General features: G+C 42.7%; 1 protein-coding gene across 2 annotated transcripts in view; it reads right to left on the reverse strand.

Moving 5' to 3' along the window:
- WLS (Wnt ligand secretion mediator) overlaps positions 1-27711 on the reverse strand; it is a 128341-nt gene that overhangs the window by 21243 nt on the left and 79387 nt on the right. The window contains exons 9-12 of one of the 2 annotated variants that reach the window (XM_012442674.3): positions 25684-25827; positions 24374-24457; positions 17600-17753; positions 5331-6182 (exon numbers count right to left, since the gene is read on the reverse strand). In XM_012442674.3, the coding sequence (XP_012298097.1) occupies positions 6073-6182; positions 17600-17753; positions 24374-24457; positions 25684-25827 (492 nt within the window). In that variant the 3' untranslated portion in view covers positions 5331-6072. Of the gene's footprint in view, positions 1-5330; positions 6183-17599; positions 17754-24373; positions 24458-25683; positions 25828-27711 lie in introns of those variants that run through there. The other variant, XM_064372494.1, reaches the window with a different exon arrangement.

Genomic DNA, 27711 nt, shown 5'->3' on the forward strand with positions numbered 1-27711 from the left:
AGACTGAAGTTCTTTTAGTTCCAACTCTGGCACTGTGATAGGTGACCTTGCACAGGTCACTTGACCTCTGAGTCTCACTTCTTTACTCATGAAGTAAGATCTCTACTCTGGGCCGGGCATGGTGGCTCATACCTGTAATCCCGGCACTTTGGGAGGCCGAGGCGGGTGGATCACTTGAGGTCAGGAGTTTGAAACCAGCCTGTCCAACATGGCGAAACTCTGTCTCTACTTAAAATACAAAATTAGCTGGGCATGTTGGTGCATGCCTGTAATCCCAGCTACTCAGGAGGCTGAGGCAGGAGAATCACTTGAACCTGGGAGGCAGAGGTTGTAGTGAGCCAAGATTGTGCCACCGCACTCCAGCCTGGGCAACAAGAGCAAAACTTCATCTCAAAAAAAAAAAAAAAAAGAAAGAAAGAAAGAAAGATCTCTACTCTGTGACTAAGAAGGTGGCATTAGGGGGAAATATGTAATTTACAAAGTTACATATTACAACATACATCCCTGCTGCTAAATTCTCTCTCTCTCTCTCTCTGTGTGTGTGTGTGTGTGTGTGTGTGTGTGTGTGTGTGTGTGTGTGTATGCTCATGATGGAGAGAGCTAGACAAAGGAGAGAGGCCTTGGCCAAAGGAGGTTTTTCTGGTCTCAGGTGAATATATATATTCGTAAATTCTCCAGCAATTGAAACGAATCCACTTTGTACTTGGAAAAGACTTAACCACTTTTACTTCTATTTCAAACTGTACTTTTTTAAAAGCTAAAGATGTCCCTTAACCTGTGTGTATGAGAAAAGTAAAATATGACCGGGATATATGTAAAGTTCTACCATTAAGTTAAAAATATTGCTGAATACAGAGAAGGTATTGGTAATACTAATTTTCAAAACTAAGGATTTTACTGGTTACTTGGTCATGAGAAGCAAAAAAGTGAGAAGTATTTTTTTTTAAATCCTGTACCATTTTCATAGGACATCAAGCCCTAGCATAGGAAGGGACATTTTCACACTAATCTGTGCCAGCTGGAGCAGTCCTGCTGTCTGATTATCATATTTTGGAACACTGGGAAGCTAGGATGCAGTTAACAGGTAAGTAGTAATGGGAGAACATTCTAGAAACCATGTCTGGAGACGGGGTTCAGGAACAGAGATGCTGAGCCTGGGGAGGGGAAGGGAAGACTTGAGTGGGGCAGGCCCTACAAAAAGGGATTCCATCAATCCAAATAAGTAAAAGCCACAGAGAAAAAGTCTGGTCTCAATAGCAAAGGGCATTCTTTTCTGAGAGGTCAGTGTTGTCATAGGAGACAGAACGTTCTGAACACTTCAAGACATGCTTAGAAGGCCCCTCGATGTCAGTGGAAAAGGGGCTGCAGATGTTACCTGAGAAACCAAGTTATCTCTGTACGACAAAATTAATCATGTATCAAAACGCGATGGAGAGAGAGCCTGCAGAAGTGAGAGGTTCCCGGAGCACTACAGGAAACGGGACCTTGAAATACAGAAGACAAAGTACAGGCTCATGAATGTCTGGACAACATACCAGCAAGTTGAGCCTGACCAACCGCACTGACATCCTGATGAGTCGGCTTGACTCAAGAAGACGGGTTCCAAGTAATTCACAGTCATGCAGCAGAGAGAGATGGGGATTAGTCGAGGGTGTTCACTCGCTCACTCACCAACTATCCCGATTGAATTCCCACGCTATGCTAGGCACTTTTTAGGGAGCTGTGTACATTTGCTGTGGAGGCACAGGGTGAGGACATTATCTCTTCCAAGGATACAAATTTCTCTGTGCATTTATTCCTTGTCTACCAAAAACCTTCTATTTCCTCTTTTAACCTCCATGGTTACCTGCAAATAGGAAGGAAGGAAGGAAGTCTATGATGATGAATGGAGCCACGAGACATGTGCATTCTTTACTGTAAAAGATCACACAGAAATTCTAGTTTAGATTCCCCAATGTGACCATTCAGACTTTGGGAGCCTGATTTAATTTGAAAGAATAGATAAAATATAGTTTCTAGAACTGCCAAGTTGAGGATGAGACCTAAGACCAGGGTGTGGCCACTACCCTGTGAATACTGGGAGGTCCCCCAGCCTCCCCCAACATTTCTCTTAAACTTTTCAAAGTTACCTCCTGGGACCCCAGGGGTGTGAATTCCAAGGGCCCTATCAGCTCTGAGATTATAGACTGAACTTAGGCATCAGAATTGCTAGAGCTTTATCTCAGTTCTGAGAAATGGTTACAACTACCCTTGGCAGTCACCTGTGGAACCACTTATTTCATTACTATGGATATTTTCTTGTAGGAACAATGCATAGTAAAAACCCAATGGGATAACCAACATAAAACTGATTTTGTTTTCTATTTGATATAGCAATTGCATTTTACTTGTTTGTTGTATGTACGTACTGGTGAACTTTCTTATTTTTTAAAAACAGACACCTGGAAAATTTTATACATTTTTCCTATAATGCCCTTTAAAGCATGAAACATGTTTATTAGGACAATGTATACAACTGGTGTTCATGGCCAATAACAATTCTTTTCTCTAGGTTGATGGTCCTTAATAAAAGCATTTTCTCACCTCTTGAGTTTCCACCTCTTTCCACTGACTGAAATGGGGTGCCCCCAACCTGTATTCTTGAAACTGAGACTTCTTTAGTGAAACTCCAGCACCCACCCCACACTGGCGGAGAAGACGGAACACCGGGGGACATAGTGCAACCGCTCTCTGGACCTCAAGTTTCTCCTCCTCTGTCCATCTGTTATCTTTCTCCTGTCTCAGGATGAAAGTGTCCTTTTACTACTTCAGTGCTAACTAATCAACTTGTACTCTTGGTCCCAAAACTCTGGTGTTTTCGTGGCTTACATTAGCTCCTGCATCTTTCCTTCATGGCTGCCTCTCACCCTTCAGGTCTACAAACGTAGTTCACTTCTCTGTGGACTAAAATCACAAGCCTCCACTTTACTTTGGCTCTTGTTGGAGCAACCATCCTGCCTCCTTCCTTCCCATCACAAACGCCCATTGACTCTGCTCCACCTCTCTGTCCACCTTCTGCCCTCGCCACTTGAGGTCACACACATCCAAACCACCAAATTCAAGAGTCCTGGATCCCTAAAAGCCACGGAACCTCTCAGCACATCTAACACTGTTTTTTCTTCTTTTTTCCTCCTGAATCTGGTTCTTTCTTTGAAACCACACATTTCTCTGACTTGTCCACCTTATCTTCTTCCCTTTTCCTATCGAATACGGCCATGTCTGGCTCACCACTCTTGGTGGTCATTGGCTTGATGCTTTGCTGCTCTGCCCAGCTGTGCTTCTCCTTCCCAATGGTGGCGGCTGCCAAATCTGCTGGACCCCTCAGTTCTAACTGTCAGCTCATCATTTCCTCCAAGAGACCTCCAAGGCTTTTAAAACCCAGCCCAGGCAAACCCAAACTCATCATCCTGCCCATTGTGCTAGATCTTTTCTGATTGTTTGCCCCATTCCAAATGGGTTCTCCTTTCTTTGAGGATGAATACTGATCTATAGGGTTGGGCCCCGAGCAGTCATTTGACCTGACTTCCTGGTTACAGTCGTCTGGCACAGGGACAGCCACCTGCCTAAGGCTTCTAGTATTTAAGTGAGAGAGACAAAGAACTGGATAAAGACTCAGTAGTGAATGTGCTGCTCTGTAAGAGAAAGGGGCATGGATTCCTAGTGCTGGGGCCCCTTAGAGCTGCCCCTCTTCCTATCTTTCTGGTTAATTCAACTCTTCCACAGATCTTTCATACATGCTAGGAAAGTTCATATATGCTAGGAAAGTCTCTTTTACCTAAGCTTGCTAGAGTTGGCTCCTACTTAGAGAACTTTAAGTAGTGGGTCCACTGACACTTGTCACCCAACAATCTCTCATTCTGTCTGAAACCCCACAATTCCCTTCCCCAGTGAGGGCTTGAAATTTGACTCTGACTTTCTGTGCAACCCACATCCGGAACATTCAAACCTTGTGCGTTTTGTCTTCAAAATAATCCTCTCCTCCAAGTCCTCTTCTACTGCCCTGGTTCCGGTCTCTGTGATCTTTTCTGGGCCTGTCCAGCCTCTCCAGGCTCCAGTGGTCATTCTGATCATATCACTTACCTGCCTAACATCTGAGGCAAAGTCTGTAACTCTTACCACGGCATTAAAAACCTTTGTCTGTCTGGCTCTCGGGTGCACAGGGCTCATCATCTGCTATTTCCATTCCTAAGTGCCAGCCAGGCCTGATCGCCGACCTCATCCAAACACTGCCCATGCTTTGCATCTTCTGTGATTTTTGTACTGCTGATCCCTTTGCCCTTCGGCTCTAGTAAAATCTCTCTTCTTTAAGGCCCATCCCCAGTCCTTTTCCTAAGCCAGGGGATAGAGAAACATTCCCTCCCTCTTCTGGGACAGGAGTTCCCTGCTAGACTGGGAGGCCTGGCTCCATCTGATTCCTGGCACTGCTGTGGTTGATGGTAAATGGATATTGAGTGTGCAGGACTGTACACCATCCAGTGTCTACCAGGTTAGGAAAAGGCGTACAGAGAATAGCCAAAGTCAAGTATTTCCTACTGTCACTGCTTACCATGCTTTAAGCCAATATCAGGAAAAGAAAGGCTGGGGGTGCTGAGTGGTGAATTACATGGACTGTACCCTAGACCTCCACACTCAGTGTCTGAAAAACAAGATGCTCATGAAACTGGTTTTAGACTCCAGGAAAAACACATTTATATGGCTTATTGTTTATAAAACACTTCCATATACATGAACTGGTTGAAATTTTCACTGTGACCCTAGTAAGCAGTTAAAGTTTATGAATTAAGTGAGGAAACAGCCAGGTCAGAGGTAAATCACAGACCTTCAATAGGAAACGGTGTTCCTTCTCTCCGCTACCTGCAGTGCAAGTGTTAAAATACAATAAAAAAGGCTACTCGGGGAGGTCTGAATAAGGCAGGGGATGGTTCTGCTTCTAAAGCACATGATGTTTTCCCCACCTTTGTTGTCACACATATAAGCATCCATCGCCGGCCTAGAGAGGCTGACCACACAGGACAGAAAATGTCACCCTTTCTCCAGGAATACATATTATCCCCAAACGCTTTGATTTCATGATAAAGTATTTCGGGTTTTCATAAACCTATTTCCCCCATCAACTCCCACTCCTAGGTGCAACCTGGAAAATATTCTGCATGCATGTGTGAGTTTCAGCAGGAGGGCCTATGCATATACATATCTGCATATACATACAGGTTTATTTAAATGATTGGATCTATACTTTTGGAGGCTATTTGATATATCTTATCAAAATAAAACACGTTTTAAGCAAGAGGTTAAAAAAGCTTTTCAGACCCAAAGGCCATTTAATACAATAAATCCTACTTGGGTAGTTTAGCAAACATTTTTTAAAACCCACATTCAACAGACTGGTTAGTATTAGATACACAAATTTGGTTTCAAAGCTGAAATATCCCTGGTGGAATAGATCATCTCATGAAAAGCAGTTATTTTATATTATGCCACAAAAATAAGGACACATATCTATTGACGACTTAAATATTAACTCAGTAGGCTACCTGGTGACATAAATAGGAAAAAAACAGTGGTCATGGGTTAGGAGTGAGAAGACTATGACACCAGCCTACCTTGGACTGGGACTGCAAAGGATGTTAAAATCTATCCTAGAATTTAAAACAGGAAAAATGTCAAATATTCCACTCACCATTCGGCCCAAACCATCCCCCAAGGAATACACCCCCACCCCCACCCACCACATGAGGTTTACTAACCACCTGCTACAGATGTTACTATGTCACTAATTAACAATGATCACAGAAAATGTGTCATACCAGAGTTTTTGTTATCATATACAATGCATTAGTGGCTGCAGGAATCTTCCTCCAAAAGCTACCGTCAGAAGGCAAAGTGACAAATGTCCATGCCGCTGGTCCAAGAAACCACAGCTAAGAGCCACGAGGCATTCGTTTATACATTGAGCTCTCTCTGGCATGCTCCCGGCTCTAGTTAGAGGAGCTGGGGTGTGGAGAGACCGTCCCAGCCGGGCACTGCAGCCTCCTACTCCTGGGCCTCCTTGCGGGTCAACTTGTAGATCTCAGTGGGTCCGTCCACATGGGTGATAGTGGTGGTGAGCTGGAGTTCTTCCCCACTGTGGACACCCAGATCGCCTGAAACAGGGTTTTCGGTGTTAGATGTGTTCAAGGAGGAAAGCGAAGCAAGCTGGGGTTCATCTCATGGACAACTGCCCTGAGGTTAGCCCTCTTTCACATTCTGAGCACATAGAGAAACGCAGGGCATACAACATTCAGAACAAGGGCTAACTCCCAACCTGCTCACTTGGACTTTGCAGAACTTTTTTAAATATCATTTTTGGCTTCCAGACAACAGTCATTAAGATACATGAGTCAGCTCACTGCTGATATTATTCATAGTAATCATTAACATTTAATGAACGTTTACTTTGTGCCTGATGCTATTCTAATCATTTTGTAAGTGATCTTCTTTAATCCTCGCAGGAGTCCTGTGAAGTAGGCACTATGAACGTGCCAGCCTTACAGATGAGGACGCTGGGAGGTAGGCAAAGTAACTGCCCCAGGTGGAGGAGCAGGCCCATGAGCAAGCTGGCAAAGGAATGTCTGATGCCAAGACCCATGTGATGGGCTAAACCAGTGTAACACCTCCCAATGGATGGGTCAGCAAGGCACCAACACATTTGCTGTGAATAATTTACAAAACAGGAGCCAGGTACAATGGCCCAGGCCTGTAATCACACCTACACAGAAAGCAGAGGTAGGAGGACTGCTTGAAGCCAGTAGTTTAAGATCAGCTTGGGCAACAGAGCGAGACCGGGCCTCTAAAAAATTGTTGTTTTAATCACCTGGGTGCAGTAACTCACACTTGTAACCTCAGCTATACTCAGGAGGCTGAGGCAGGAGGATCACTCGAGCACAGGAATTTTAGATTGCAGTGAGCTATGACTGCACCACTGCACTCCAGCCTGGGTGACAGTGAGACTACGACTCTAAAAAAATAAACGATAAAGCAGCTACATCGCTATATCATGTGAAGGCCATAAGATGTGCCTATATCTATCCACAGATTGGGCAAGGAAGCCTATCTAACACATCTAGAAACAATGAGGGGCTTTATTCTCCAGGGGAAAAAAAGTGCCAGAAACGTGCTGTGAATTTCCTGCTGCCCTCAGGATTGCCCCAAGTGTTCTGAACTCGTTATCAGTGGGCAGTGTTCTGCTAAAATGGAATAATCTGAACTTTTCTAAATTAGCAGGGAAAAAAAATTCTCTAAGTTACACATCGAAAAGCCTGTCACCTGCCATAAGACAATTAAGTGAATGTACAACTAACAAAGAGAAAATGGAAAACGTAACCACGCTCAGTTTGACTGTGTGTGGGGGTGCATATGTGCATGCGTGTTTGTGGAGGGGGTACCGGGGAAGAGAAGGTTAAACTTGTGTCAGTGATTTTTATATTGTGCACGTATCATTTGATTTCATGTTTTCTGGAACTAAAGTTTTTCTAACTTAAGGCATAGAATTAAGTAACTAAATGCTGTTTTCCATGGAAATGCCGTATTATAACTTAGAAAAAGCCTTGGCCCTACCCTTAGGACTAATATCTTATCACTAATTTAAGAACTGCTGGGCGTCAATGAATCCGATGGCCTTAGAACCCCAGAGGTCCCTCCCACCCACTGGCCCAGCAGGCTGCTTGGTGTGTGCCACACAGTATTCGTTTCTCCTTGTAAAACCATTTCTATGTGGCTGCACAGCAAAATCAGTCCTATTAGTAAATGCCAGCCTATAGCTCTCTACCCAAGAGCTTCCCTGTTCTCAGAAGCAGGCTCGCTGGCTGCTGCAGAGGACTGCTAAAGGTATTTGGGGCTGTTTTGGCAAGGGTCTAATCCACAGGACTACGGGTAGAGAAGGTATTAAAGGGGCATCAGTCCAGACTCCAGCACATCTACATTCATCTGCCCTCAAGCCAGAGCATAGATGCTAAGTAAGGCTGGTGAGAGGCTTTAACTGGGCTACTTTGGACCAAGCTAAACCACTGCTTGTATAATGAGCAACTTCTCCCAGACCGATAACTTGTATTCTCACTTCTGTGATGTCCAGTCCACACCGCAGTCAAGCACAAACAGTATAAGCCTCACATTTCTCGGTCAAAGTTATTTCTGGATTTGCATATCTGGGCTAGCCATCAAAACTTCAAAGCCAGTTTCATGATCTGCATGTCTGTGTGAGTCATCAAAATTTCAAAGAGAGTCCTGACCACCCCAGTGGACCCATTAGCACTCATAACCGTTTACCTAAGGAATCCCTTTCCCTGGGGACTTCTTAGAAATAGACACTAGAGAGTAATCCTACTCAGGCTTTGAACCAAAGATGTTAATTCTTTAAACTTAAAATATGACTCCAATTAGCAGATTCTAGAATATGCGTATGATCCCACAGATCACTTGAAGAAACAGCCAAAATTGCTTTGGCTTCTTTATTTAAACGAATACCTATGTTATCGTGCTGATCACATGCCTGACACGGTTCTAAATACTGTACAAATATTAATGCACTTAATTCTCATAGCAGTCCTCAGACAGAGGCACTATTATCAGCACTCCCATTCTGTTGATGAAGAAACTGAGGCACAGAGAGGCTAAATAACTTGCCCAAGTCCCAAGCTGCTAAACAGTGATGTGGGATTCAAACCAAAGAAATAGGTGCCAGGATGCAGACTCTCATCTTTTGGGTTCTGCTGCCTCTTCTTATATATTCAAGTTTCCAGCAGCCAATGAGATTGCCAGTGAAATATGAAGTCCCCATGCAGCGCATTACAGTTAAAAATATCCACATACAGCCAACACAGTGGCTCACACCTGTAATCCCAGCACTTTGAGAGGCTGAGACAGGCAGATCACTTGAGGTCAGGAGTTCGAACCAGCTTGGCCAACATAGCAAAACCCTGTCTCTATTAAAAATACAAAAATTAACCAAGTGTGGTGGCATGCACCTGTAGTCCCAGCTACAGAAGAATCCCTTGAACCTGAGAAGCAGAAGTTCCAGTGAGCCGAGATCGTGCCACTGCACTCCAGCCTGGGTGATAGAGCAAGACTCCATCTCAAAAAAAAAAAAAAAAGAACAACTACAAACACTCATGAAAACTTAAAGAGAACATAAAATAATGGAAAGGCATCCATGTTCATAGATTAGAAGAATTAATTTTGTAAAAATAACCACACTACCCAAAGCAATCTACACATTCAATGCAATCCCTATCAAAATAGCAATGACAATCTTCCTAGAAATTGAAAACAATCCTAAAATTCATATGGAACCAGAAAGAGGAGAACTCCTTGACCCCAGAAGGTGGAAGTTGCATTGAGTCAAGATTGTGCCACTCACTGCACTCCAGCCTAGGTGATAGAGTGTCTCAAAAACAAAACAAAACCAAAAACCACACGTACAATAATTTGAATAAATTGTTTGGCATATTAACTTTGCTTTTGTATCTAATAAATTTATAGCACAGAAATCAGTGTGCTGACAGGAGAGCTGTTATTTATGAGTATTGGCCATATGCACTGTGAGGGGCTGAGCATGCCCTGTATTTCCTTGTATGTTGTGAAGCTACTGTGGCATAATTAATTTCTCTACTGTGCTGGATGAGGACCCAGATCAATGGGACTCTATGTATCCCATGTGATTTGATTGTACCTTGAAGGCCAACTGTTCCCCCTTGGGGAACGGCTGTGAATACGGCAGTAACATAGCAGGAGTGGAGATCCCTCCACTTGCCTCTAATTCCATCACCTCCTACCTCTGCCAAGGTCTTGCTCCATCTGTTAGTCTCCCCCTCTCTTGGCGCCTGCTGCTCAGTGCACAAACATGCTCAAAGTCTCTTCCCATCTAAGACAAGAAAAAACCCTTCTGAAAATGTGACATGAGTCTTATTGGGGTGCAAAAGAGTGAAAAAAAAGAAAAGAATGCTTCAGTTTGCAGTAAATTTCTCTCCTTGGTTATGATGTCAATTCATCACAGCTCATTAACAATTAGATGAAGGTTTATATCTTCCTAACCTTGTGAAATGAGACCCATCTCTGGCACAGATTTCATCTTAATGGACTACGGCAATGCATCCATATGTGTGGAGTCACATCCACAGGTGTGTAGCTGCTGTTTGGTTGTAACTGTCTGGAATGCCTAACGAGGACGAAGAAAGCCACACGCATGGGAGACAGCTTCGTAGGACTGGCAGCATCTTAATGACAATCTTTGTGCATCTGTGCTCACTTCAATAAAACGACAACTGCTACACTCATTCTGAGGTTGTATTACAGATTCCAGGAGAGATCGGAGGCACCACCAGAGGCCTTCTTATATTAATAAGGACTGCCTACTTCCATCCTCACCGCTACCTATGCAAATTAAAACGCCACTGCCCAAGTGCGAAAGCCAGGGAGGTCCCACACCATGAGCTCGTATTCGTCCTCAAGGTCATACACAATGTGTGCTGGAGCCGAGATACCAAACCATCTGTGTCTACCTCCAAAGCTTATGTTCTTTCCATAACACTCATCACTCTATTCTTTTTTGTGGAATTTTCCCTAGGCCCACAACAACCTCTCTCCTATTCACCTTCAAAGCTAAGCTGAGATGATAACTTTTTGGAATGAAGTCTCTAGTTCACAGCAGAATGAGAAAAATAAGAAAGTGTAGTATTTGTAAAGCCAAATTATTTTCATGCAAAAGACTGTTGTTTAAGAGTATGTCTACTTACATTTTTGGTGTTAATATGATTGTTATGTTAGAAAATACAATACTGTGGCTGGTGCAGTGGCTCACACCTGTAATCCCAGCACTTTGGGAGGCAGAGGCAGGAAGATTACTTGAGCCCAGGAGCTGGAGACCAACCTGGGCGACACAGTAAGATCTTAACAAGAAGAAAAAATCATAAGAAAATGATGAATGATAGGTTTATTCTTTTTTGTTGTTGTTGTTGTTTTAAAGAAAGTAAGTACCCAGGATAGTATGTGGTATATAGTAAGTGCTTGAAACACCCACGAAGGCCAGGCTCACGCACCTGTAATCCCAGCACTTTGGGAGGCCAAGGCAGGCAGATCATCTGAGGTCAGGAGCTTGAGACCAGCCTGACCAACACGGAGAAACCCCAACTCTACTAAAAATACAGAATTAGCTGGGTGTGGTGGTATGCACCTGTAATCCCAGGTACTTCGGAGGCTGAGGCAGCAGAATTGCTTGAACCCGGGAGGTGGAGGTTGCAGTGAGCCAAGAATGCGCCATTGCACTCCAGTCTGGGCTACAGAGTGAAACTCCGTCTTAAAAAAAAAAAAAAGCACCCAGCAAAGATTTGCCTGGTGCAGGCAAGTGCGGCTCCTCTGTGCTCTGCATGGCCAGGACCCCACCAGCGTTTAAGGACACACCCTCAGCTAGAAAACAAGTGTGCCTTGGGATAGCTCAGCTCTGAGGATCCCTTCCGGGAGATGGGGTAGCGTGGCTTTGGTGGACAGGGTTAGGAACCCTGGGCCCAGTAATCTCTCAGTCCCTGTCAACCCCAGAGGTCATTTATTCCAGGCTTGGAGTGAGCCACTGCCCCTGGACCCCCAAAGCACCTCCTGACACTTAGTGCCAGACAGCAACTACAAGTGGGAGAGGAACACAATAAAATTTATTAGTTTTGGGGTAAAATCTTAGTGTCATAGGCTGAATTGCATCTCCCCTAAACTCTCAAATTCATCTATTGAAGTTCTAACCCCTAGAACCTCAGAATGTGACTGTGTTTAGAGACAGGGCCTTCTTAAAGAAGAAATTAACAATGAGGTCACTTAGGGGTGGGCCCTACTCCAACAGACTGCTTTGAGAGAAAAGGAGATGAGAATGTAGAGATACGCAGAGGGAAGACCATGTGAAGACACAGGGAGAAAGTATCCATCTACAAGCCAGAGAGAGAGGCCTCAGAAGAAACCAACGTTGGTGATACCTTGATCTCAGACTCTAACCTCCAGAACTATGAGAAAGTAAGCTTCTGCTGTTTAGGACACCCAGTCTGTGGTATTCGTATCATGACTCTAGCAAACTTACACCTTTAGGAAGCTGAAGGTTCTTCCCGAGAAGGTAACTGAGATGCCCCTATCATGGTGGGGTGACAGGAATTCTAAGACTCAGAAAAAATGATTTTAATTGACTGGGCCAGGAAAGGGCAGGTCATTGGCAGAGCCACAGCCCTGGGAGAGGCAGGGGCAGAAGACACCTGACTACGACTGGCTGGGCAAGGGGTGCCAGGCTGGTGACGGTCTGTCACTTGGTTCCCACCTTCACTGGGGAATGGGGAAAGGCTTTCAAGACCTGCTTTAGGGTCTGGGTCCAGCCTGCGTGACAAGACGAATCCCATCAGTGCTCACAGACATCAAGAAGCCCGGCTGGCCATGGGCAGATCATCTAACGTACAACTGGGGATGGCTTCCATAAAAGGGGGTGACAACTGTCAGGGCCTCAGGACTTAATCTGACTCTTTACTGAAGCAACAAAAGCCAAAGCCATGTTTCCCGTGAAACAAGAAGCAGGAGACTTCAGAAGCCTCCAGAAGTAAAACTGACGCCACACGGTAGCTAGCTGCCAAGACACAGAACCAGCGCTGCCGCTGTTGCACCCAGCAGAGTGGGTGCATTCGCCAGAAGATGTTCGGCGTGAACAGAAACGGGAGGGAATGGTGGCAGTGAGGGCGTCTTGTGTTCCCTCTGCCACAGTCTAGTTGGGAGTTCTGTCTCACCTCTTTTTTTAAAACATTCTGACAAGAATTTTATAGACAAAAGAACACAAAAACCAAAGCTATTACCAATAATTGTCCGACTTCATAAGCAGCTCCAGCTTTTTATTCCCATCTGAGTTGTGGTTGAGTGGGTTTGGACAGTTTTTCATGTGTGCAGGGCTTTGCTGCTGGAGCCCTGGGAGATGGTATTTTTGCTTAGAGAAAAGGGTTCACCTCAGCCTGCTGCAATTCATTTCTGCCTGGAAAGACTTCCAGAATGATTCACAAATTGGTTATGGCAACAGGTAAAAAGAACAACTGTCATGAAAAGGCAGCAGCAGCAGCAGGGCAGAATATATAAGTGTTCCTTGAAGAAAAGGTAACTAAAATATCTTTGCTAAATTAAAGAACATATATGTGCACATGTGCGCATGTGTGTGCATACTCACATAGACACACATATATGCATAAAATGATTACAAATGAAATTCTATGTACATATAAATAAAATGATTAATGTGAATGAGTTTGTACGTTCACTGCCGCTATGGTCCATCAACCAGTAGGAAGAAACCCAGGGAAGTCCACGAAAGCCTGTAGCTATAAAGAGTGTTGAGCCACACTCCCACAGCACCTATCTGCTGGTGAAAACACTCCAGCTTGGGGTTGTCCTGTCATCTTTCAAGAGGTAGATGAGGAAATCCTGTCCTCCAGATCAGGCTAAAGGCTCCTTGAGAACAAGGACTATGTCTCTGTCACTTTTTTGAGCTTCACTTCACTCCATCTCATCCAAGATGGCACAAGGCTAAGTGCTAAGGAACTTTGGTATGAAGTATGAGCTAAGTGTTGAGGTGCTCAGTGGTTCATTTGTAAAGGGTCACTTTCTAATCCATACTATGAAAGAGAAACAGAAATATGTGAGAAAATGCTCTTTGGAAAGTGACCTTGTCTTGAACCTGTGGCCCACTTCGTTCTTCTCCATTCCATGACTAAAAGAGAGAAGAAAAAGTCTATGCTGAAATGCTCGATGCTTCCATTTCCTTGCTACCCACTTCTACTTCCTTCTGACACTTGGTATGTCCCTCCAACTCACATACAAAATCACCTCCATCAAAGATTCTTTCCCCTTTCTTATCACCTTTGGCATCAGAAACTGCTTGTCTGTGCTCCATCCAGGATCCATCTAACAAAGGCTAGAAGCCCCACACACCTGGGATCCACTCTCTGTAGCAAGAGATCTGAATTCCTAGCTCTGGAGCTTCAAAGCAAAGGAGAGAAAGAAATAGAGAAAGAAAGGCCAACGCCAACTTAAAAATAAAAACTTCCCTTGAGAATGGAAAAGGAGCATGGGAATACTGGGGGAGGAGAAGGAATGCCATCCAGAGACTCAGAGAATGTAAAAACACATGTATCCTTCCTTCCGAGAGTTCATCTTTGAGGTTTCCATGGAATATTCCAGACTAGGTCTTTCCAAGAAACTTCAAACCTTGCGAAACACTCCGTAATTCCTAGGATACATTGTGTGATCTAGTAGCAGATGAAGAGATGAAAAATGAAACAAAATAGAGAAGAAAAATGAGCACAGCGCCCAGGGTGGAAGAGACCCCTTCCAAATGCACAAGGTCACAGCACCATGCAGGAAAGTGAAGGCCTCACAAGCTGCCAGGGGCTCATGGGGCTGCTGGGAAGTCACAGCTGATCGTGTTACCAAAGGGGAACTGCTAAATCTTATGACTTTTGTGTTTAGGATCAGCATATGGTCTGCAAAGAGTCTGCCCACTAAACTCCTTGAAGAATGTTTTCCAACAGGGGTTCTGCTGGCATTTCAGGCAGGACATTTCTTTATGACAAGAGCCTTTTTTGCCTATCGAACAACATTTAATAGCATCCCCTAGATTCTGGACACTAAATGCCAAAGGCACATCCCAGTTATAATGATAAACCGAAACAACTGTGAACATTTAAAAACATCCCCTTAGCAAAGGATTCAGGGGATATGACCTCTTGTTGAGATTTGCAAGCTTTCATGGAAAGCTTGCAAATCAAGCTGTCTTCAATGAAAAACTCTGATGAGGGAGAGTCAAGTGTTTTTCTCAATTGCAACGTTTCAAGCCTAGGAGAGTAGCTATTGTGTAGGGTAGGAAGTCCTGATGGGAGCTGCCTAACACCTGGCTCAAAGCTTAAGCATCTGTACAACAGGGTGGTATGCAGTCATCCTGCCTCTGCAGGGTTGCCCACGGCTCTGGGCTCCCACTTGCTGAACAGTGTTAAAATTGGACACGTTCTCAGCAGTGTTTGGAAATCCCTTACCTATGACAGCTGTCACTCTCTGGGCTGCCACTTAGTAGCAAGAGGTGTTCTTCTGCCCCTTCCTTGCTAACAGGAAGAAAGACAACCACAATTTTCTTCTTCTATTTTTTTGAGATAGGGTCTCCCTGTATCGTCCAGACTGGGGTACAGTGGTACAGTCATGGGTTACTGCAGCCTCAAACTCCTTGGGCTCAAGGGATCCTTCTGCCTCAACCTCCTGAATAGCTGGGACTACAGGTGCACACCACCATGCCTGGCTAATTTTGTTTCTTGTAGAGATGGGGTTTCACTATATTGCACAGGCTGGTGGCCTCAAACTTCTGAGCTCAAGCAATTCTCCAGCCTTGGCCTCCCAAAGTGCTAGGACTACAGATGTGAGCCATTGTACCCAGCTTAACCATAGAAATTCAAAGTTCAAAAGGACTTTAAGAGATCACTTACGTTTGGGAGCAGTGGTGCAAGGAGGGTTAAGTGGTTTGCCAAAAGTCACACAGAAAAAAACAACCAAAAGAATTTATGTACATAAAGTGCTATAGCACACTGTCAGTACTTGATAATTATTTCCCACTGGTATTATCACTCCGTCATCCAGGAAGTCCAGCTATTGCTTTAAATGGTATTTCCCTGGAAGGCAGAAACTCTACCTACTCACATGAAGGACAAGACCACATGGCTTCCTTCAACGTCCCACAGGATGACCATGGAATGAAATCAAGATTCTTGTCCACAAGCCTGGCAGCCCTTGCTGCTGGCATTGTGGGAGTCCACTGCTTGACAGGCTACATGATCCCATTTTCCATTCATACAGTAAAAACACTGAGTGACAGAAATGGAAAGGAAGCAGAAGGCTGCCTAACTCACAAGCCTTCTAGCAAAACAGTCAGTCAAACCAGAGTTGGGCAGGGGGTAGGTAAGTAAACACTCTGTATTCTCACCTCAGACCAGAGATGGGCTTGAAACTGATTGTGACCATATGTCTACTCCAAAGAGGTCAAGGGGTGAGGGAATCTCATGTCCAGCGTGCTCTCATATGGATGTGGCAAATACAGGATGAAGAGAGACAGCGGCTGAGACCACTCCACACCCCTTGACTTCTAGCACAGATGCCTTCCTCTCCTGCTCCTCTTCATCTCCATCTCTCTACTACCCCCATCCCTTCTCCCCACAAGATCACTGAAGGCTAATATAGAACTCTTATTTCTAAAGCGTTAATTCACTCAACATTTTAAAAGTATCCTTAAGAACTAGTCTTTGCCCTGAAGGAGTCGATGGTCCAGCAGGAACATAAAGGCACAGACGACTCATCTGCCACCTCTACACAATGAATGCCACGTGGAAAGTAGACTCGCGATCCCCCAGGCATGTTTCTTAGGACGGAGTTTCAAGAGATGCACTGCCTGAAGAAAGGGTTCCAGGGCCAAGTGATCAAATAATTTTGGAAAATGCTGTTACCCCTATCCCTTTTAAAGACTGACAGTACAAATTAATGTACTAAAGGCATTAAGATGTCCTGCAGTGAAAAGCCTTATTAATGCCAATCAACCCTATCATTCTCAAATGTGTTTGACTACCTAAATTTATCAACATTTCACGGAAACAACATTCCATTGAATGTGATTTGCTGGATTCTAATTGGGGTGACTCGGAATAGGTGTTAAAGAAGATGCTGCCTTTTGACTGGGCCCAAAACATGAGTAGAGTTTCATTAGACCCAGATGGAAGCAGAATGTGCAATCCACTCACTGGGTACTTCCCAAAAGTGAGGCCAACCTTTGCTTCTGGGGGGCTGCTACCCTGGTTTCCACTGCAAGGTAGAGTGAAATGCACTAGAGCACTAATTTGAGAAAGGGCATCCTGTGTTTGGGGAATAGCAAGGACATGGCTAGAGTAAAGCAGGTGTAAAAAGAGAAGGAATAAAGAATAAGATTGGAGCCAAACAGAAAAAGGATGTATTAGATCAGGTGTTTATCAGGCCACCTGATACCTGTTGACAGCTAACTGGCCTAGACAGTGTTGATCATTCTCCTCTGCTGTGGCTAGTAAAGAAACCCAGGGCAAGATCTTCCCTTCTCTAGGCTTCAGTTTCTTCATCTATAAAATGACCGGATTCTCTAAGGCTACTTGCAGCAGCTAAGTCTCAATGCTCTGTGATTATAAGATACAAAAAGGCAGCACATACCAGCACTAAAGGACAGGAAGATTCTGGGGACAAGAGAATAGCTATTGGTTTATACATCCATCAGTCAATTGTGCAAAAAAATGTAAGGGAATTGAAAGATTAAAAAATGAGAACTTAAGGAAAGTTCTGGCTTGTGTGAGCTTTTTGTCTTACAGCCCTGAGTTTCCTGGGTGCTTATATTCACTGCCTCCCAGTGCGAAGAGTGTACTTGGAAAGTTGAACTGGGCATCTCAGAGCTTTAGCTATTTAAATCTTGTAAAGACAGAAGCCTATTTATCCCGACTTAAGCTGTGCTAAAGAGACAGAAACTCACCATTGGACTGGTCTTCCCCATAGTTTTTATGAGATGGTGCATACAAGAACATCAGAGCAAAGACGTACAGGTTCCACATTCCATAGATGCCCGTGAAAAAGGCACTGTTCACTTGGACCGTGACGCCGCCCCATTTCCAATGGCCTTCCGTTACCTACGGAGAAAGGATGGTGATATTCAATTGAAACAGAGAAGAAACAGAAGAAACATAACACCAATAAAGGAACCAACCAACGGGAAAACCAAGTCTCTTCCACATACGAGAAAAGTGAAGGGCCATGTAAGACTCCATCTTTTAATCTGAATCATTTCAGTTAAATTAAGATCAACTGAAGGTTCTCTATGTGTCAGGCACAGTCAGTGGTTCTTACCTTGGTTACATATTAGTATCACCTGGGGAGTGTCTCTTCCTATAAACAGCAATTCATTGCTATTCCTAAGTTAAACAAACTGTGTTTGAGCCCAACGCTTAATCACAATTATAATTTCTCCTCTGCTGTCTGCCTTCACAGCTAGATGTAAATTCCCTGCAGGCAGAGACCAGTTCTCTTTCCTTTGCTGCCATGTCTTTGGGGCCTGATGCACCATAAATTAATTCAAATCCATTGTCTACCACTCATTCAGCTTAATATAAGACAAGTAAGATGAAGAATCCAAACTTCAGAAGTTCAGTGTCCTTAAGGGTAAAATAAAAGCTTGAAGGTTACTGAAGAGAATTAAGTAAAAATATTTCTAGAAACTTCCTGGCATACAGTAAATAAATCTTAGTTATTTCTATAATATCCCTCAAAGTAAGCCACTCATGAAGATAATTATGAAGCTTTCATATGCTTTGAAATTCTGCAAGAGATGTTTTGAAGCTGCTTTTGTCTGTGTTAATGACTTGGTAATTGTCTTAAGGGCTGCCTAAAGATATATGGATTACACTAAGAACTGTCAACAGAGCTGCTGAGCTGAATGACTAATTTCTGCCAGTTCTGAGAAAAATGAAATGATTTTGACCACTTCTGCTTGCTACAGGACACCTAAAATGGAAACCGAAGAAAGCATTGGATAAATGTTCCTTTGACAGCTGAATGAGGCTGCGTTGTATAAACCATCTCTAGGAACCACTTTTAAATTGTAAGATGGCAGGCTAGATTGAAATGTTAAGACCTTTAACAAGCAGGTGAATTTCACTGCCTGTTTAGGATACAGTGGGTCTGTGTTCATTCAGTATCTTCTGTATAATCCATAACCCGCTGGGGCCCTAGGCCAAACTAAGGTCTAAGTGTAGATATTTTCGTTTGAAAGACCTGGTGTGTCAGTTAACCACATTAACCAATTATAGACTTACCAGTTTTAGTTTGGCGTTGGTGATACATAATTTTTCATTTTTTGTGACTCATAAACAAACCACCACTATGAACTCTTACATATTTTGGAAAATAATGCATTTTATATAAAATGCCCAGAAGTGTTTTTTGGCAAAGAAGGATTTCATAACCATTACTAATTTTAGGACAATATACCAGCATTCAAGCTACTTAGGACTTCTTAGAAATGTCTCCAAATGTCACTCTTCTTACTTTTAAGTGCAGAATGTACTAACTTTATAAAAGCTATATCACTTAGAGCATCTTATGATGATTTTTATTGCATGTACTGGAAAAGAAAAGAAAGTATTAAGATAGTTTCCAGAAATACATGTACCTGCTGTCATAACACAGATTTCTGTATGTGATTAAGGAGGGGAGGCTAGGCTGTCACCCATCCTAGCTGCAAGATAGAATATGGCAATATGGCATCTCTTCTACTTTCTTAAGGCAGTGGACATTTCAGCTCAGGGAAGGGCTAGTAAGAGGCCCTACTGCCTGGGACGGAAGTTGGAAGTAGTATTGACTATTTTAGTGACATTGATTCTTGGTAGGGTTGACATGACTGACCCATCTAAGAAAACACCAACCTGCATGCCTGGTACACAGTGGTGCTCAACAGATGTATGTTGAATGAACAGAGGTGAAAGTATAGGCATATATAGGGACTCCAGGGCAAATATACGGAGGTAGAAAGTAGAGATGGAAACAGCCACTCTTAATAAGTACTTGACTGAAAAGTAAAGAGAAAGTATTGCAGTCCACAGTAAGTCATAATAATTGACTTTGAAGGTGAGAGGAGATGCCAATGTGTGACAAGTGTTACATATTCATTTAAAATATTGCTTTCTGTTACATTTATTATCATTTAAAATAACTGGTTAATGCAAATATTTGCAAAGCTAAGATTCCTTTGTATTCATAACAAGGATAAACATTTATTTAATGGTAATGATGTGCCAGACACAATACTAAACACTTTACATGAAACACATTATTTAGTCTTAATAACAATGCTGTGAGGTAGGTAGGTAATATTTCCATTCAACACATAGGTAAATTGTGGCGCAGAGAGATGCAATATCTTGCTCAAGATTGCTCAGCCAGAAAGTCATGGCTCTTACTCCGAAAGAAGGTATTCTTAACCATTATACAACACAGGGTAGGAATGTTATCTTAAACAGGGGTTGGTCTCTGAAGGTAGCACATGAGGCAACGATTGGGTAAGGTCACATTTCCTTTGGAAATTCACTTCATTGCCCATAATATACATTACTAATAGAGCGTACATACACAGGTTTGTATGTGTGTTCAAATCTGTAGACACTGTATATCCTGGACATAGTAATGTATGGCATAAATAAACTAGATATATAAACAAAATAAAAATTTACAGTAGCACCACTGGAATGAGATCCCCATAGTATGAGAGGCACACAAGAACTAAGCCTGACAGGAAATATCAGACTCATGCTCTCATCTCATACTTGCTCTGGGACACATGCACATTGTTTAGAGTGGAGTTGCAGAATTACACATACTTCTGAGTGTGCAATCTGCAAATGTGGTGTTGCCTGCTGTGGGCAGAGTTGAAATGCAGAAATCAACAGTATAGATAGTGTAACTCTACTGTTTGGTGACTGGATTGTTTTTCCCTCTCCTCTCCCAATTATTCATGCCTGAGACATCCTCAGCTCTGAGCACATTCCCACCAATATGTACCACAATGAGCAGCCTCAACAGAGCAGGCCTTGTATATCCAAAATCTTTCTAATGCCAAGGCAGAGATAATAGTCTCTGCCTTTTAACTTTGAGAGAAAAATCAGGTAGCCCTGGCCCTCCCCAACCAAAACCACCCCCCCACACACACAAAAATCCCCAAATCTCACCCTCTGCATGTCTTATTTCTAAAAGTCTCTGTTTTTCCTGATTTTACATTTGAACAATTTACTTTTGTGTGAAACCACCCAATTATACCCCTGGAGCCAAGTGAAGGTCAAATCCCTTTACACCCAGTAGTCTTGACAACCAACATTCCACTCAACAACAAGATTTCCAAATCCCAGACACAGGCTCTCTTACCGGAAACATTTCCTCTGTAAGTAACAGAATGAAGTGATCACACACACACAAAAGAGCTGGGGACAGGCTCTCTGGGAGTTTGCTGCATGTGGCTTGACCTGAATGTCAGGCACCTGGGGGTCCCCTTAATGAAGGTCAGTGACCTTCTCCCCTGCACTGCACTTCTGTTCCCTACTGCCGCCACCTCTAAATGGAACGCCTCTTTCTTTTCCAGAGGGAAAGGGCTGAAATACCAGACTGCGATGTACCATCTCTTGGTTGCTATGACTGAGGCCATTAAAATGGCAGGCATTAAAAGACTGCACCTCAGTACCCAGCTACAAAGCCTCAAGGTCACTGCATTCCACAGCTTCCCGTCGCCTTTCATTCCTGGCCTCAGAGCTTCAATATCCTGGCGAGATCCCCTCGCATTATATTTCATGAGGCTTAAATGCAAGCTCTCCCACAGCAAGCCTGGGAGTATAATGGGGGTTTTAATACATTCCTTTTTACCTAAGGCTGGGATCCATTTCAAAAAGTTACCCAATAGGTTTCCTTTCAGGTGAGCTCATTGCTCTGACATTCCAAAATGACATTAAAAAATAAATCCTCTGATGACTATATTAATACAGTACCTGGGACACTGAGAGTTGTGCCGGAAAATGTCTTAGATGTCTATAAATAAATCTTTAAAAAAAAAAAACCCAGCAGGAGGAATGTGAGGAGCTAATGGAATTCAAAAGGCCTCATTGCTACCCCCTCCGAGTTGAAATCCACTCTGGGCAGACTGTCGCAGCAGATATAAAAAGCCAGCCACAGGCTGAAGCTGTATTAGAAAATACTGGGGCAATGGAATATTAATCTTTTTCTCTAAAGAAAAGCCACAAACTATGCTCCTTGGAAGATGGCTTCCTTTGCTTTAAGAAGTACACTAATTAAACATGTACAAGGTTAAATCTTGGCAACATGCAGCTGCTTCAGGGACCAGTCCTTCTTGACTTCAGGTGGAAGGAACTCCACAGAGACCAGACATACATGAGACGGTGTGGGGAGAATGACGTCAGCTTCCCCAACCAGCAGAAGGACCTGTGTGAGGCCTTGGGACCAAAAGTGCCCTTTCTTTCTGCCTTCCTGAAAACATATCTCGAAATTGCCTTTTATGCCTCAACCCATCCTCCTTGAGATTCTGTTTCTCTGTGCTCCGTGCCCTCTCAGCCTTGCAGACCTGGCTGTGTCAAGTGTCACCGTGCACTACTAAGGACTGGAGGAACTGAAAAGCATATTGGTCATAGTAGGGAACTGCCATGGAAGAAGTCAGGCCTCATACTCTTGTTTGAATATGAATGTGTGAGCCTTCGATGGTAGAATAAAAAACTCTTTCAGAGTTTGAAACAGTTTTACTGCAAGTGGAGTGGAAAGCAAAGTTTCCAAGGTTTTATAAACAAACAACCTTATACAAACACAGCAGTGTTATAGGTCAAAGCAGATGTGATGAACAGGACTTATGAAGACATACAGGTATATCAGTTTTATTTTTTCCAAGTTCATTTCAACCTCAGCAGAGCTAGCAACACTAACACTCCCCAGTGACACAGCCAACAGCAGGGCTCTAGAGGCTCCAAAGTTGGGGTCCCCTTGGGTGTCCTTGGATGGAATTCAAGGGGTCCATAAATTAGAATGAAAAAAATTATATATTTATTTTCACTAGTCTCTAACTGAAAGATAGTATTTACTTCAATTATGGATGTAGAAAAATCCCTGTAGTATTAGTACTATCTGTGATATTTTCAATAGACATTATATTTTCACATCAATTACAGTTGTAAATATAAATCTGTAGTACACCTGTAACATGTTTCACTGTAAATATGTATTACATATAATATATAGAGATGATTCCCTTTGAAATTCAAAGTATTTTATTTTACTCATTTGAAAACATTCTAAGAGGAGACTCGCAGCCTTCATCAGGTTGCTAAAGGGGTCCATATACAAAAATGCTTTCCCTGTACTAGGGAAACTTGCTAGCAGAATGGAGCAAGTCATGTCCTAAGGCACTATCTGCACTGCTGAAATCCTCCATTTTGGCTAAATGACAAAGCACTGGCAAAAGGTCAGAAGGAATGGGTTCTGATCTCTAACTTACTGCATGTCCTTTGGCAAGAAAGACATTCAGTCTTCTTGCTATTCAGAACACAGATATTCATGCTTACAAATGTGCCAGGTACTCTGCTAATTACATTTGGGTGCACGATGATGGCTCAGTCAACAACAGATCACATATACGATGGTGTTCCTGTAAGATTATCATACCATATTTTTACTGTATTTTTCTATGTTCAGATGTTTGAAATATACAAATACTTACCATTGTGTTACAGTCGCCTACAGTAGTCAGTACAGGAACATGCTGTACAGGTTTGTAGCCTAGGAGCAATAGGCCACACCATATAGCCTAGGTAGGTAGTAGGCTATCCCATCCAGGTTTGTGTAAGTACACTCTATGATGAGGAACTCACGTAACGATGCATTTCTCTGAATGCATCCCTCTTTGTAAATATTACTTCCTGTGATCATCACAGCAGCTTTCTGTGGGTCTATTGTTATATTTATTTTGCAGATAATAAAATTAAACCTTAGAACTATTAAGTAATCCATCCACAGTCCTAACCAGCTAGAAAACAGCATAAATGAAAACTTTCTCTAAAGCTATTAAATATCATATTCTAGCAAGCTAGGATAACAATTCCTGCCCTACTTACCTCGTAGGATTTTTGTGATGCTCAAATGAATAATAGATACATTAGATTTAAAGAGTACTTTCTACCCTTCAAAACAAGTTATGAATATTTTTAAATTATTATTGTTACTGAGATTTTCAACTATAGCAAAATTTTGAGTTTTGGAAATAACCAGTGAAAAGACAAGATGCTATCAAAGGGACTTTTGAATTATGTTTCATATTTGTGGCAATATAATTATTACAAAGAGTAGCTGATGGACTGTAAAAGGATCTATGTTAATGTGAGATAAAAACAGAATCAAACTTATGCTTGTCAGTGTTGTGCTACAAGGCTTGCTAAGTTTATTCTCATAAGTAAATAAAATACATGTCCTTCAATCTGGCTGCAGGCTTTTACTTTATTTAGCAACTTTTATCTCCTACAAGGTTTTATGGAAAGAGAAACTTTAGTTCATTTGGCCAGGTGATATCAAGACCCAGAAAAATATGGCTTGACCAGCTGTCCAGAATTATGTCCTCTCTGCTCCTTTCCTCAGTAGCGCTATAGAATTTCTGTGCAGGGCAGAGGAACTTCTCCAGAGACATTCTTACCTTAACATCTCAGGGTCTACTTACCTGACTAACGATGAAGAAGATGACAGTCATGGCAGCACAGGCCAAGGTGATAAGCATGAGGAACTTGAATCTAAAAATTAGCCCCTATTAGAAAAGAGAGAGTAGTTTAATACTCCATCAGCTACCAACCCTTTTCTTACTATGTAAATCTATAAAAAGCTTAATTTTAAAGAAATCTGTAAAACCAAATCCCTAAGAATGACAGTAACACGATTTCCCATAGTAATATTTCTCCTGCAGAGGTAAGTGTGGCTGAAAATTTCTTAGGTCAAATATTTCCTATGTTGTTATCACTCATAAAGCAGCAATACGAGAGCCTGGGAAATTATATTCACAACACGTCGTGAGGCTGCTAATTTCCCTGCTAAGCTGGTTATGCTTCTCTGCAAGGGTTCAAAGTTACCAAATCCAAGTTTTCTGTGGTTGTAATAAAATTCTGCTCCAGTGAACAAAAAGAAATGTGCATATTAATCAACATGAAGTGGATTTGGTTGAATTTTCTCATGTCACTCCAGCTCTGGAGACAGGCAAGCCTTAGAAAGTGCCTGTGGTTTCCTGAGAGCAGGATTTAAGAGAACCTGTGTTTCAAGGAGGGAGGCCTATTATTCAAGGCTCTTATGTGCAGATCTACTGCATATAAAAACTCTGAGGTTCTGTAGTTTCTGCTTCTCTTTTCATACTGGAATTAGGCTTGTTTCTCCAAGGACAGCCACTTAGGCATGAACCCAAGGAATCCCTGAAAAATCAAGGATGTGTTGCTTGCACTGGGGATTTGAGGATGTTAAGTCTTTCTCTTGAATGAGGAACATAATCTATAAACAGAGATTACTGAACTCTGTCTGAGCACCTGCTGGATATTTCAGGGGAACGTGGGCTGTTAAGAGTCTGGAAATCAGATCACCTGGGCTAACTAACCCCTGTTTAATTACAGGACAGGGTTGATCCTGGGACAGAACTTTGACTAAAGCCTCATCCCAACCAAATTCCAATTCTGCCATAGTCCAATCTCCCATCTAGTATGCACCTACATTTCATCACCAAGTTGAAGAACCGGCTGAACAAGTTTACTCCTTACTGGGAATGGAAACACATTAGTACCACAGAAAACGCCAAGATTTAGGCAGGCCAGCTAGATGCTTCTGCGAATAAGATCTGGCCTCAGAGTAATTTTGCCCAGAGATCATACGTGAGAACCTCTCAATGTGTATTTCAAAGTGCAGGCTTTCTATCTCTGGGGTGTGTGTGTTTACACATCAAGCGGAAAGATCAAGCAAACATCAGTTGTAGAGCAAGCCAAGAAATTTGCCCACCTCATAGTGTAGCCGCCGGACTTTGCTCATAGCTGGCAGGCTGGACTGTTTCCCACTGATGTTCCGAAACACCTGAAATACCATGAAGCATAGAAACAGGAAGTAGAGGCAGAGGCAGATTCCAGCCACGATAATGAAGGCCATCTGGCAGTGTCCAGTAAAGGAAACAAACAACAGGCTAGCCAAGGGCAAGATGAGCGGGTCCAGGCACTTCTCCCCAGATCTGCTGGCAAAACTTGTTTTGTCTCCAAATATGTAGAAAATTTTCAAGGGGATAAAATATTAAAACCTGGCATTCTAATGCAGTGATGGGTTTCTTGACACAATAGTACCACAGAGGGAGTTGTTGAATACTGCTCTCTAAACCAAGTAAGAAAAGACATGGTGTCTTGCTTGTTAGATATGAAGAGTCCAGGGCCTACCCTGGACCTAATGAATCAGAATCTGCCTTTTAACCAGGTCCCCAGGAGATTCATATGCACAATAAATTTGAAAAGTACTAATAAAGCATATATTGATCACTTAATAGGGATCAGATGAAAGACCACATTAAAATCACCAGAAGAGTTCAAATATAGATCTCCAGGCCCCATCCCAGATTTATGGATCAGTTTTTCCCAGATATATGGAATCATACTTGAGGGCTAGGACATCAAGAATGACTATGTTTGGAAACCACTGGGCTGGTCTTTGGAGTTTTATAAGAATTAGGTTGAGATGCTCTGGCATAACTGAAGAGGGGATACGTGGGGGTTCTGTGCAGCGGCTCAGTGCAGGGGCCCTGGGCATGGGCTTAAAGGTCTTGAAGTAAAACAAGGGATGAAGGACTACTTGCAATCTTGTCACCACAGAAAATCTCATCCAACGGAATGGGGATTGAAGGACATACATGGCACAAGTGGGAGTTTGGGTTGCTCCCAGTATACTTGAGACCTGCCTTTGGAGCCGATCTGAGAACCATCAAGGCTTAGGGTAGCATAAGCTTCCTTGGAAGTCCAGTGATCTGATTCTAACTCCTTTCTGCCACAACTCTACCCAAATTGCCTACTTTTTTTTTTTTTTTTGAGACAGTTTTGCTTTCATTGCCCAGGCTGGAGTACAATGGTGTGATCTTGGATCACTGCAACCTCCCAGGTTCAAGCGATTCTTCTGCCTCAGCCTCCCAAGTAGCTGGGATTACAGGCATGAGCTACCACGCCTGGCTAATTTTATATTTTTTAGTAGAGATGAGGTTTCTCCATATTGGTCAGGCTAGTTTGGAACGCCTGACCTCAGGTGATCCACCCACCTCAGCCTTGCAAAGTGCTGGGATTACAGGCATGAGCCACTGTGCTGGGCCCAAATTGCCTGTTTTAAAAAGCACTTAGTAAGTATGAATTTGGTATGTATACTTCATTAATAATATAATACCTAATTCGGTTTCTCCTTCCTTCCTTCCTATAATGAACAGTATCCTGAAATGAAGGGAATATAGTTATTTTCTGCAGGACTTAAAATTTTACTCACTCCATCATATCTATAAAATGAAAATCTTGAACTAGATTTAACATTATAAATGTTCTCCTTGTTGTGCAGCTAACATTTGGGTGGGGGCATAATGGAGGAAGGGCAGAGCTTCTCTCTCTGAGGTAATGATATTATTGATTTCATTTGCTCACAACGTTCTTGTGACATTAAGAAACCAATATAAACATCATGGCAAGACAAAGCATATTTACTAGCACCTGGCAAGATATGAGCTATCAAGGAAGACTACAACCCAAGCCTTTCTTTCCACTCCAAAGGAAAGTCTTTTTCTCCAAAGAGCATTTAACATACTATTCAGGAAGATAAAATATTTAAATTCAGCATCCTAAAATCCAGCATCCTAAAGGGGATAAGCTAAGACTGTCACTTCTGCTTCATGAAGATGACTTAGACAGAGTTTATGCCAACCAACCAGAAGCCTCGGCGATTCCTCTGGAACTAATCACCTTAGCCTTATCTCCACTTGGTCTCAGGAATGAATAGCAGCAGTGTGGTTTGACA

The sequence above is a fragment of the Aotus nancymaae genome, unplaced genomic scaffold, assembly GCF_030222135.1.
Source record: "Aotus nancymaae isolate 86718 unplaced genomic scaffold, 86718_ANA_hifiasm-v0.15.2.pri h1tg000007l, whole genome shotgun sequence".
NCBI classification, from domain to species: domain Eukaryota; kingdom Metazoa; phylum Chordata; class Mammalia; order Primates; family Aotidae; genus Aotus; species Aotus nancymaae.